Raw genomic sequence first — 13,007 nt, 5'->3', positions numbered from 1 at the left:
ATTACATGGTTCTGGACCATAGTACACATAGTGGTCCCATGTGACTCGTAATGATTTCTGATTGGTCTCTTAAATTAATTTTTCTTTTCTGTTTAATCCCTCTGCATGGTCCCCACCACATTCGAGTGATATTATTGGTTATGACCAGCACATGATAGTGCTACGTGATACTCCGAGACTACATAATAACACTCTAAGATCTTAACAATATAATTTTGAAGATCAACACATTTTGATTTCTATATATTTTAATCATGTACTAATTTTATTTTATTTTATTCACAAAGCACTTTTACCTACTCTGCCAATTTGCCATGGCCCTCTCTAAGATCTTATTGATCAATTGAAAATGACATTTTGATTTCTATATCGAAAAAATTATCACTTTGGTCATTCAAGTATGACTCAATCACACTTTGGTCACTCTATTTTTAAAAATTTTACTATAATCAATCAAGTTTAGATTTTTTTTCACTCAAGTTTAAATTTATTTTAGACTTTGGTCATTCTAACAAGTATTAACTAGCCAAGAGTGATCTATTGGCTGAAAATTGAAGAGGAGAGTTAATGAAACCCATGCGACATGTTTTACTACTTTAATTGATTAATTCGAATATTTGTATTAGTTAATAAAGTTGATTGATTCATTGATTGGATTCTTGATTACTCTAAAAAGAAAAGTGACAAACACTAACGCATGTGGAATTCAAAAAAGCAAAAGCCCCAGTTGGTACTCTTCATGCAAATTATTTGTTTTGGATAAATCTAATATACTATTTTATGTGAGGTTTGTGCTATCCAGAGAATTCTAACGTAATCTTGTTCCCAAGCCAATTTCGATCCCATGGCTATATATACATGAAGCTTAGCGGCAATTCTTTTCATACTTAAGCAGCAAAGCTCAAAGCATATATACACAAAACCGAATCATGTCAATGTCTCTCCAAGCAGCTGTTCTTTCATCAAATGCTAAGCCTGAAATTATTCGCAGGACGGCAAATTATCACCCTAGTATTTGGGGAGATCGGTTCATCAACTGCGATTCCAAAGACAATGTAATGACATAGCATATTAGATTTATATTTTGATGATGCTATATTGCATATGCGTGTGTGTGTTTTTCATACTAAATGTGTAGTGCGTTGCTGCAGATAAGTCATGCCCGTAGGCAACAGCAAGTTGAGGAGCTGAAAGCAATAGTGAAGAGAGAAGTATTCAAAAATCTGGCAACTGATTTTTCACATCAACTGAAGTTAATCGATGCAATCCAGTGCCTTGGTGTGGCTTACCATTTTGAAACCGAAATAGAAGAAGCCCTAGAGCATATGCATGCCAAATATCATGACTATGATGGTGACCTATACAATGTTGCTCTTGGATTTCGGCTACTCAGGCAGCAAGGATACAGTGTTTCATGTGGTATGCATGTAAAGAAAATAGATGTATTTTTTTCGCCAACCATAATTTTATTTTTATGCTCTTCTTTTCCTTGACATATTCGAGCAGATATATTCAACAAATTCAAAGATGAAAATGGTAGCTTCAAGGAATGTTTGATTGATGATGTGTCGGGTATGCTAAGCTTTTACGAAGCAGCACATCTTAGGGTGCGGGGAGAAGAGATACTAGACGAGGCTGTTGTTTTCACCACCACTAACCTTGAGTCGGAAACAATTGGTGTAAGGTACCCACTAGCAGCACAAGTAAGTCAGGCCTTACACAGACCTCTCCGGAAAGATCTAGAGAGGGTTTGTGCTAGGCGTTACATGTCAATATACCAAGACGAAGCCTCACACAATGAAGCTTTGCTGAAACTTGCCAAGTTGGATTTCAATCTCGTTCAATCTTTGCACAAAGAGGAGCTCAGTGAGATTACTAAGTAAGTCAATTTTTAATTATGCGAAGAACTAAGTAGCAATTAGTGGAGTTACGTACGAGCTAATTAACAATATTAATCCTTGCTTAGGTGGTGGAAGGAGCTAGACTTCGCCAGGAAGCTGTCATTTGCAAGAGATAGGATGGTGGAGTTGTACTTTTGGATAGTGGGAGTTTACTTTGAACCCCACTACTCTTCTGCACAAAAAATTCTAACAAAAGTGATTGCGCTGGTATCAGTAATGGATGATATCTACGATGCATTCGCTACCTTTGAAGAATTGGAGATATTTACTGCAGCTATGGAGAGGTTAATTTGTTACGATCCGAAACTCTTATGTTTGATATATATGCCTTTCAATTAACTATAGCTGGTTGGTTATGCAATTTTCAGGTGGGATGTCAAATGCATGGATGACCTCCCAGACTATATGCGAATATTTTATAGTGCACTTTTGAATGTGGTCAGTGAAATTGAGGAAGAGATGGCAAAGGAAGGAAGATCATACCGAGTTTATTATGTAAAGGAATCTGTACGTATTACATAAATCCAAAATAAATCAAATCATTTGATTTTCAACATGATCACGTACTGCATATTGAAAACATTATTTTGTTACTTATTATCTTCCTTCCAGTTGAAAGGTGTCGCTCGAGCTTACTTTGAAGAGGCCAAATGGTTCAAAGACGAGCGAATCCCAACCGTGGAGGAGTATTTACGTTATGCAATATTTTCAACCGGTTACCCTATGCTGGCAACTGTATCCTTGGTCGGCATGGGAGATATTGTAACAGAGGAGACATTTCAATGGCTGTTCAATGATCCTAAAATTGTCATAGCTTCCACAACACTTTTTCGACTCATGGATGACGTTGTCACCACCAAGGTAACACAACTGGCCCTTTAATATGTAAAGTTAAATGTTATATTACAAATACTAATTTGGAGCTCTTTATTCATAGTTTGAGAAAGAACGAGGGCATGTTGCTTCGAGTATTGATTGCTACATGAAACAACATGGAGTCTCAGAGGAAGAGGTGATTGGGGTGTTTAACAAGCAGGTTGTGGATTACTGGAAGGATATAAACGAAGAGTTTCTAAGGCCAACTGCTGTTCCAATGCCTGTGCTTTTGCGTGTTCTGAACTTAACAAAAGTAGCTGATCTGCTTTACAAAGGAGAAGACGGCTACACCCGTGTTGGAAAAGTTATGAAAGAATGTGTTGCTTCACATTTCATTGATCCTGTGCCACTATGAACAAACAAGATCGGTTTCGATGTCGTCGTGAGATTTCCTAAAATAAATGATATCGATGTACCAAAATACCATTAACAAGAGGACGCTGCCTTCTTTGCGGTTGATTATATGGTTTTACTGAAATTTTTGGGTTCAAATGCTCAAAGTAGCCTTGGAAATGGGCGTTTGATAGTTAGAGTTTGGGCCATTTGGCCTGATGGTCTCTGTAACCGCGGTTTCTTGGGGTTTAGGTTTATATCCCTCCCGTATAAACTTTATTGATTAATGGATATTTTCTATTCAAAAAAAAAAAAAGAATAAAAGAAATATCCTTTCATAGCCAATTTAATAGCCAACCCTGTATCAAAAAAATTTATATACACAAGTTGCAAACAAGAACTATAATACTTAGCAACTGATAATGTCAAAATGAGGTGAAGGTTGTTCATGAAAGTAGTGAACTGTTGAAATTAGGGTAGGCCCAAAGAAGACTCCAAGCCTCAGCCTCAACATAGGAATCTAGGGAAATGCAAATTGCCAGCCAAGACTAGGCCAGCGATGAACAGACCAACGCCCAACAGACACCGAAATTTCCCCCCTTCTTCACCCCGAAAACAGCCACCGAAAACTCCCCGACACGGACAAGGCTGTCGATCGAGGAATTCGGCTCACTTCGGACCCACATAGGGCCGGTAAAACCCTTCTAACGACGGCGAAGATAAATTATATAAGAGAAACTACAAACCGTAATGATTTTTCTTCTAATATCCTAAGCTTTAACAATAAAAGACAGAAAAAGGAACACTAAATGATAGTTTAATATATATATTAAATAGCACTATTCGAGTAAGGGTACAAGAGGCTTTACATTTCTTTGTTTATTTTTTTTTTCCTTTTTTTTGGAGCAAGCAGGTATAAGAAACTTTCTTATTTCCCTAACTTCCTTCCTTCCTTCGTATTCACAGTTTCGACCCGAACCCGATTTAGAGCACCAATATCACTGAATGTCAAATACAAGTAAATTCCTATCCCTCGCACCATAATTGAACGATTGAAAAAATAGCCAAAAAGTCCATACCCTTCAAAACAAGAACGGTGTCGGAGTAAACGCCGGAATAACTGTGACTGAAGCTCGCCTGCAAATAAAGTTTTGACCAATCATTTTCACGACTAGATAATAAACAAAAATGCCAACAAAATCCAAATTCAAGAAGAAAAAAAAAAATGGAAGGTTTTACAGTTCGTTTTTCTATTTATTTACTTACCCGTAATCATCGGTGTGGCTGCGGCTTTGAACTCGCGACATTTCTCTACCACTCTTTCCGTTAACCGCTCGCTCAATGCTGGGCGTCCGATCCCCAACGGATCTCCTCACGACAACGACGTTGTCCTCGGCGATCGTGCACAGCGACGGCGTCCACTCGGCATAAGGCAAGGCCGAAGCCGCCGACCCTACCGGCCTCCCGCTCTTCCGCCGCGGCAGCCGCTGTGCTGTCGGTGCCAACCCAAGTTCCGACCTCGTCTGTCTAACAGCAACAACGCGCTGATTTGAAAATCCTCGCCCTGCTGGCCCCCGCCGCTGGGGAGATGTAGACGACATCCCTCCGCGCGAGGGGGATGAAGACGACACTTTCCTGCGCGCGTTTCCGCGTGCGGGAGACGAAGACGACACTCTTCCGCGCGAGGGAGATATCTTCTTTCCTGGCGCGGAAGGCGACATAGAAGGAGAAGAACTGGGTCGCGTCGCTCGAGCGGTCAACGTGACTCCGCAACATGAAATCAAGAAGAACTTCATGCTCATGTACGTACGACCGGCAGTTACGTGCGCAGGAAGTCACGTAACTGCGATGGATTTTGGACCTGGGATTCTGAGAACGGGACGGCGTTGAAAAAGCGGGCCTCCAGGAATCGAGCTTAATTAGGCTCCCGCTCTTCCCTCATTTGATGGTTCAAGGTTTTTGGCTTCAGCCAGAAAACCACAAGATGATGGGTTTGGGGGAGTGGACTTTGTACGTGACTTAATTTTCTGGGTTTGTTAGGAGAGGTGTGGCTTTTATAACGTGAGATCTGGATTTATCTGAACTACGGGAAAAACTGCCCTTTGCATTGTGGGGTTATTACAAGGTGCCCCCGGCCTGTTTTGGTTGGACGATGGATCTACCTGGCGGCAGTCTCCCCCGTCCTGGTTGATAGGGTGGACAGCTCGGACACTGAATCTCTTTTGTAATGCAGTGAGGTGTGTGTGTGTGTATATATATATTACTTTTTAGGGAGATTATTATAGAGTGCAGGTTTTAAAATACTAAACCTCATCTATATACTAAATACAAGTTTGGTTTTTTAGGTCATTTTCATCCCAACGACAACTCATGGATTTGTCTATATTGTAACGCAAAAAAGAAAAGTCACTGTTGAGGTACACGTCTTCAATTTTGTTCTTGTTTAAGTAATAATCGGCCAAGTAATCAATGAGTTATTACGAGATATATCCTTGTATAATTGAAAAATCTGATCATTTTACTCTAATTTTAATGGTATTGTTAGTTTATCTCTATTTATAGTACCGTAAAGTTAGAAACTTCAAAATGTCTCTGTAATCGCGAATACCACACCCTCAAATACCAAGACCTTATTGACACCTATTCCGCCTACAAAGTCCTTTGCCATGGCACAACTTTTCCCTGTCATTTTCACTCCCTCAGTCCCTTTGCCACTATCCTTGAAAAAATCCGTAAGCTATTTTTCTTTCTGAGCTTGTCTCTGATGGGATTCCAACGAAAGGTCTGGTCAAAATCAGACGAAGGAAAATGTGATAAATTTATTCTTCAGTATTAGAATTACATTACTATTCTCCATATGAGAAAATGTCTCCAATTTAAGAGAAAAGATAACTACTGGGCCCCACGTGAGGGTGAAACCCTAACTACTTATGAGTTCTGAAGTTTTGCATCCTTCCCCCAAACCCTAGTCGATCTTCTCTCTTGGCCTTCTCTGGAAAATGCTTCTCCATTTGCATCTCTTCCTTCGTCCCTAAATTTCTTTGTACACAAAATAAAATAAATTAACAAGGAGAAATATAAAAAAGAAATTTAATCGTACCGCAGCCGCCAGCCGGCCGGTTCAGTAGGATCTCCTCACAGACGACAGTGACAACTTCAGAAGACTTGAAATGCATGTAGAAACTATTTATACGAGGAGCCATTTCTATTAATCAAACTACACGAAGTACGCGATCGAAAGAAAACAATTAGAAAAAGTTAAAATGACGTGTAATTGACACCAAATATATAGTCGTCGAGCCTCGAGCGAGTCTCATGAAATTCTGGAACTAGATAATCATAATCTCGTGACTCAGAATGTGCAATAACTTAATTTGATAGAGATCGAGCAACCTGGAGGTTAGTGGAACTAGTTAAATAATAAAACTGGTACTATTCACACGTAAATTGCACCAATACTGGTTTTATATAAAATACTGTAAGACGATTACTTTGCCGTCGGACCCATACGTTTTCTTGTTCTCTTTGATGATGGTTCATACAATCCATTAAACTAGGTCAAAATGATTTATAATGCACAGACAAGGCGATCAAGCAGTTCTATTAATTAATCCTTGAATACTTATCAGCATGTAAATCGTTTATGAAACAACTATTAACTATCAAGCTCCATTTTCGTTTGGTACTCAGATAAAGAAATATATATATATATATATATATATATATATATGTCGGTTAAACGACGAACATACGATCAAATGTGTCCTTTACTTTCAGATCGACCAAATTCTTGATATGGTTTCATTTACAATGTCTTCAAGGTTTTAATAATACAATTGTTGATGGTCTGCAAATATTTTTGGAAGTACGCATCCAAAAAAAAAAAATTTGAAGTATTAACTAGATCATCATCCTTACACTTGGTAATATGTTACTATTGGTACTTGATAAATTATGGAAGCAAAAAGTTTTATGTGGTGGAGGGAATAAAGGTCTATTGAGGAGTAATAGACGTTTATTAGGGGGCAATAGACGTTTTGAATTGATGTAATCTCCTCGTTTTTTTTTCTTTGATCAAAGTTTCATTTGTCTAATTTTAAGAAGATTAGTTCATATTCCGGTGACCGAAAGTTCGATTGGGGGGCAATAGACCTTTATTGCCCCTCTATTGGGGGGCAATAGACATATATTGGCCCATGTCTATTGGGGACAATAAACCTTTTCGGTGAAGTTTTCAGAAAAATTCGTTGGGCGGCGGCCGGTGACCGCATTCCAGCTGCCGGTGATCGGGCTCCGGCGAAGTCCCCTATTGTTTTTCTCTCTCTCTACGTAACAAAGGTGAGGGTAAAATGATATTAAAAAAAAAAATCTTAATGGGGTATTAGGGAAGATCTCCTTAGAGTGTTTTGGGTAAGAGAGAATTAAAAAAAAACTTAATGGGGTAAGTGGGAAAAAAATATCTAGAAATGGGGTAAATGACAAAAACCCTTTAATTAAAGATAACAATTTAAATAAAATTAATCTAAGATTAATATTTTTTTTTAAATTATATATTTTATGAATAAAATTTATAGCTTTAAATATTAGACAATTTATCACTATAGAGACATAATTTATTTTTAACTTTTAAAACTATAACAAAAAACTTATTAATGTTGTCAAAAATAAAAGAAAACAATTGAAAAAATAACTTCCCAGCATGCATGATTCAAACCTGAGACCAGCTGCAAAAACCATCCATACTTTGCCACTACACCAAGTCAGCTGGCAATGACTTTTCATAAACTCCAAGCTACTTATCGTCGTTTTCATGTACAAAAATTGGGGCACGAGACCCACTGGGTCCCCACGTGGCTCCGCCATTCATATTCATACCAAATCTAAAAGGAAAATGATTTGTGGCCTCAATCCTAGGTGTCATGTCATGTCATCTACACACATCACCTATTTGCCAAATCATGTTATGTAATTCTTGAGTAAAAAGACTATTTTATCATTCCAAAATCTAATGGCTCTAAATTATTTTGGTTTTCATATAAAAATAAAATATATTATTTGGATTTTTTTTCTTTTTTCGTTATATATATAATTATATATATATATATAATTCGTCCAAAAAAAATTATATACAAATATATGTTTGTGTGTATAAATATATATATATATATATATATATATTAATGTCATAATTCTAACCCACAAAATTAAAAAAAAAAATTTGATTAAAAAAAAGTCAAATTTAAAATTGATTCTACAAAAATAGAAAGAAAACATATTAATATCTTAATTATAACCCATCAAATTTGGTAAATTGAAGTAATATTCAACTCTTTTAATAAATGAATTTAATAAAATTAATGGAAGATTAGTTTACCTTACACTAACAAGTTAATTAGAAAAGTCAAAAATTAAATTGGATCCACAAAAATGGAAAGAAAATGTATTGAAATCGTAATTAAAACCTATGATATCTGGTAATTGAAGAGGTAAGAAAATATCATTAATAAATTGAATTGATAAAATTTTAGATTCCATCATTTCAAAATTTCTCGATAATTTAATATTGTCTCATCCAAACGTAACATTAGGAAGTGTTCCTTAAAGGTCAAGTGAGACTTCATTAATACAACTGTTCGTTTATTTTTACATGAAAAAACAATTATAATGTTATTAATACTATGTAGAAATTCAATGAACAATAGGTGTATAACACAGCAATAATCAAAGAAAAAGTGCAATTAAGGAAGGTGTAAAATAGAAGTCATCGTCCACATTAACATAAAAGTCAGCTAACATGTCTTACACGAACAAATAAGTAATAAGTAGCTAATAATGAGCCAGTAAAGTTTACTGGGGACTTTTCCCTAAAGGCATATTTACACTGAAATTTAAAGTCAGCTAACATGTCTTATAATAACAAATAAGTACTAAGTAGCCAATGATGAGCTAGTAGAGTTCACTGGAGACCTTTACCTAATGGCATGTTCACACTTAAATTGAAGCTATCATCTGTTGAAACTGAAAAAGCTAACATGTCTTACACGAACAAGTAAGTATTAAGTAGCCAATGATGAGCTAGTAAAGTTTACTGAGGACCTTTTCCTAATAGCATAATTATACTAAAATAGAAGTCATCATCCACATTGTTTTACAGTAACAAATATGTACTAAGTAGCCAATAATGAGCTAGTAAAGTTCACTGGGGACCTTTTCTTAATGACATAATTACACTAAAATAGAAGTCATCATCCACACTGAAATTTAAAGTTAGCTAGCATGTCTTACATGAACAATAAGTACTAAGTAGCTAATAATGAGCCAGTAAAGTTTACTAGAGACCTTTCCCGAATGGCATATTCACACTAAAATAGAAGCCATCATCCATTGAAACTTAAAATAAGCTAGTGTGTCTTGCACGAACAAGTAAGTACTGAGTAGCCAATAGTAAAGTTCAACGGGGAATCTTTCCCTAATAACATATTCACACTAAAATTGAAGTCATATATCATTCACATTGAAATTGAAAGTCAGCTAAGTACTAACATGTCTTATACAAATAAAAAGGTACTAGGTAGCTAATAATGAACAAGTAGAGTTCACTGGGAACTTTTTTATAATGACATATTTACACTAAAATAGAAGCTATCATTCACATTTAAAAATCATTATTGTCTATTGAAAAATTTGGGATCAACAAAACAAGTATACTTTCAAAAATTAATTTCCTCATGTGCAATATATTGTATTCCATATTAAGCAATTTGTTTTCAGATATCAACTTCCCAATCAATTTAGATATCTAGGTTTTCAATCACCAGACTTTATGAGTTAAAATTACGATTTAAATACATTTTCTTTCCATTTTTGTGAATCCAATTTAATTTTTGACTTTTCAAATTAACTTGTTAATGTAAGGTAACTAATCTTCCATTAATTTTATTTATTAAAAGATTTAAATATTACTTTAATTTACCAGATTTCATGGATTATAATTACGATATTAATATATATATATATATATATACACACACACCACATTCATTCTCCATCGAAAATATATAAATTTTGTGGACGAATTATATATATATATATATAACTTTGTTTTTAACGAATTATATATATACACCCACAATTTTTTTTGAATATGTATAAGGGTCCTTGACCAAAAACCCCAAAATGAGTAAAAATTATCCCACTTACCCCAACAACAGATTTTTATTCCCACTAACCTAATTTAAAATAAAATGACAAATATGCCCTCAGCCTAATTAATAAACTACAACCATGCCATTGTCTCTCCTCTCTCTCCCTCCACGATTCCATGATGCAGCTCTCCTTCTCTGTCCCCCCGTGCCCCGATTCTGAACCTAACGCCTCCGGCACGACTAGGAATCGAAATTCTCTATCTCCGATCTGTATTGTTCCTGCGCTCTCTCTCTCTCTCTCTCATCCCTCTCACTGGATCTGCGTCGGCGTACTCGTCGAAATCACGTCTCGGAAAACGGAAAGTCAATAGCCTTAACGTTAGGGACCATGGTGGCTGGAGTGCAGTACCTCACGACCTCAAGCACCACTGCGTGCGTGTACCTCATCCGCGCCAGCTGGTACGCCGTGATCAGTTCCCGGACCTTGGCTAGAACCTCCGGGTGCAAGTCGAGCGACGCCACTGCCCACAGTATCGACGACGTGGGGCGTCCTGAGCAGCAAATAGAAAGAAGAAGAAGTCGACTCCGACTGCCGGGTTCGAGGGTCCGAGTTCGACTGCAACAGGAATGGAGAAGAGGACATGGGTGCCTAGAGCTTTTCTCTGGGTGCCCAAATCCATTTCTCTTTCTTTTTTTTGGGTAAAATGGTGCATAAGGCCCAAAAAGAGAGAAAAAAAGAAAAGAAAAAAAAGTACTATTGGGGCAATAGATGTTTGTTAAAGCGTCTATTGGGAGGCAATAGACGTTTTAAAATTGATATAATTTCTTCGTTTTTTCTTTAATCAAAGTTTTATCTGTCTAATTTTAGGAAGATTAGTTCCTATTCCGGCTACTGAAAGTTGTATTGGAGGGCAATAGACGTCTATTGGGGGGCAATAGACCTCTATTAGGGGGCAATAGATATCTATTGGGTGCAAAAAAACTTTTCGGTGAGATTTTCAACAAATTCCGGTGGGCGGTAGCCGGTGACCGGAATTCTGCGAACGTTGACCGGAATTCGGCAAAAGTTGATCGGATTCCGGTGACCGGAATCTGGCAAAGTCTCCCATAGTTTCTCTCTCTCTCTCTCTCTCTCTCTAAGTCACAAAGGGGTAAGGGTAAAATGGTATTAAAAAAAATTTAAAAACAAAAAAAAAAATCTTAATGGGGTATGAGGGAAGACCTCCTTAGAGTGTTTTGGGTAAGAGAGAATTAAAAAAACTTAATGGGGTAAGTGAGAAAAAAATGTCTAAAAATGGGGTAAATGAACAAAAACCCTATGTTTCCAAAATAATGAAAAATAAAGAAAGAAAGAAAAACCAAACAATATTTTTTTTAGAAGAAAGTCAAAATAATTTAGAGCCGTAATATATGAAGAGTTTTAAATACACACCCCTATTTTCTTAATACACACCCCACAATCAATACACCACCTATTTAATTTTTCATTCTAATATTAGACTAGATACACCACCCAAATGACCTAAAATACCCTTAATCTCTAAAACCATGAAATATCATATTATCTGACTATATTAAGATTATTATTTAATATGATTATTGTATATTAGTATATTGAGATTTCATAATTTTCTTTTACATATTTTCTTCTATTTTTTGCTGGAAATTTTGGCCTATCCCAACTCCATTATGACATCAATCAATTGGAATTTGAAAATATAAAATTTCGAACATTTGCAAGTCCTTCAAAATTTAAACTTTCAATATAGTCTCCAAAATTTACACTTTCATGCACTACATGTTCAATATGTTACGCAAGATGAAAACTAAAAACTGATAGGAAAAAAAAAACCCAAATGCTTTGCTTTCTTACTCTACTCACTCTATAACTTACTGGTTACCACCTCCAAAACGACGGTGGATCTCAATGAGATAGCTCTCGAGATTACGTTGAATTGTATTCAATACAAGATGAAGAATACATATCTCAACTGAAGATTGTTGAATGAGGTCTTCAAATTCATGTCCATAGTCGAAATTCAGGTGATGAAGTGCGGAGAAGAAAGATGTATTGCAACGTATAGGGTTTAGAAAAAGAGACATAGAAATGCGTGATTCAATTTTTTTTTTCTTCTAATACATAGATGTCTATTTTGGTCATTTAACCTACTTATAAAATCTAATTTGAAATATAAAATAATAGGGATGTGTATTAAGTAGTTAGGTGTGTGTATTTAAAAGTTCTCATTATATATTCAACAACATATATATATATATATATATTTTGACGAATTATAGATATATATATATATATATATTCACAAAAATATATAAATATAATTTTTTTAGACGAATTATATATATATAATAATAAAAATAATAATGTATCTTTTTTAAAAGAAAGCTAAAATAATTTAGAGCTATTAAATTTTAAAAGGATAAGATAGTCTTTTTATTCAAGAATGACATGACATGATTTGACAAATTAGTGAGGTGTATAGGTGACATGGCTTGACACCTAGGATTGAGGTCACAAATCTTAGGCCTCATTGAGGCCCTATATCATTGCCCAATCTAAAATATCTCACTCGTCATACATCGACTATGTGTTGCCAAAGCATGCAGGTACAGTAAACTCTAAATTCTGGATTCCTGGAAAGTAATCGAACTCCACGTTTTTTTGCAACAATCCTTGACATTAGTATTCATATTCTTTTGTTCTTTCTTCTTTGATTTGAGATATATACAATTT

At 35.7% G+C, this 13,007-nt stretch overlaps 2 protein-coding genes across 2 annotated transcripts; one reads left to right on the top strand and one right to left on the bottom strand.

The window, feature by feature from the left end:
• The first annotated feature begins 863 nt into the window (after nucleotides 1-863).
• Nucleotides 864-3,389, top strand: LOC112167094 ((-)-alpha-pinene synthase). Its single transcript, XM_024304057.2, has 7 exons — nucleotides 864-1,055; nucleotides 1,152-1,419; nucleotides 1,507-1,879; nucleotides 1,967-2,185; nucleotides 2,270-2,408; nucleotides 2,514-2,762; nucleotides 2,839-3,389. Exons 1-7 carry the CDS (start codon nucleotides 930-932, stop codon nucleotides 3,130-3,132), a joined length of 1,668 nt encoding a protein of 555 aa, XP_024159825.1. The 5' UTR covers nucleotides 864-929; the 3' UTR covers nucleotides 3,133-3,389.
• A 521-nt stretch (nucleotides 3,390-3,910) lies between these two features.
• On the bottom strand, nucleotides 3,911-5,342 carry LOC112167095. Its single transcript, XM_024304059.2, has 2 exons — nucleotides 4,377-5,342; nucleotides 3,911-4,247 (listed from the first exon to the last, which is right to left on the bottom strand). Exons 1-2 carry the CDS (start codon nucleotides 4,910-4,912, stop codon nucleotides 4,193-4,195), a joined length of 591 nt encoding a protein of 196 aa, XP_024159827.1. The 5' UTR covers nucleotides 4,913-5,342; the 3' UTR covers nucleotides 3,911-4,192.
• Between the last annotated feature and the right edge of the window lie 7,665 nt (nucleotides 5,343-13,007).

The sequence above is a fragment of the Rosa chinensis genome, chromosome 5, assembly GCF_002994745.2.
Source record: "Rosa chinensis cultivar Old Blush chromosome 5, RchiOBHm-V2, whole genome shotgun sequence".
NCBI classification, from domain to species: Eukaryota; Viridiplantae; Streptophyta; class Magnoliopsida; order Rosales; family Rosaceae; genus Rosa; species Rosa chinensis.
This window is presented reverse-complemented; position numbering and strand designations above follow the sequence as displayed.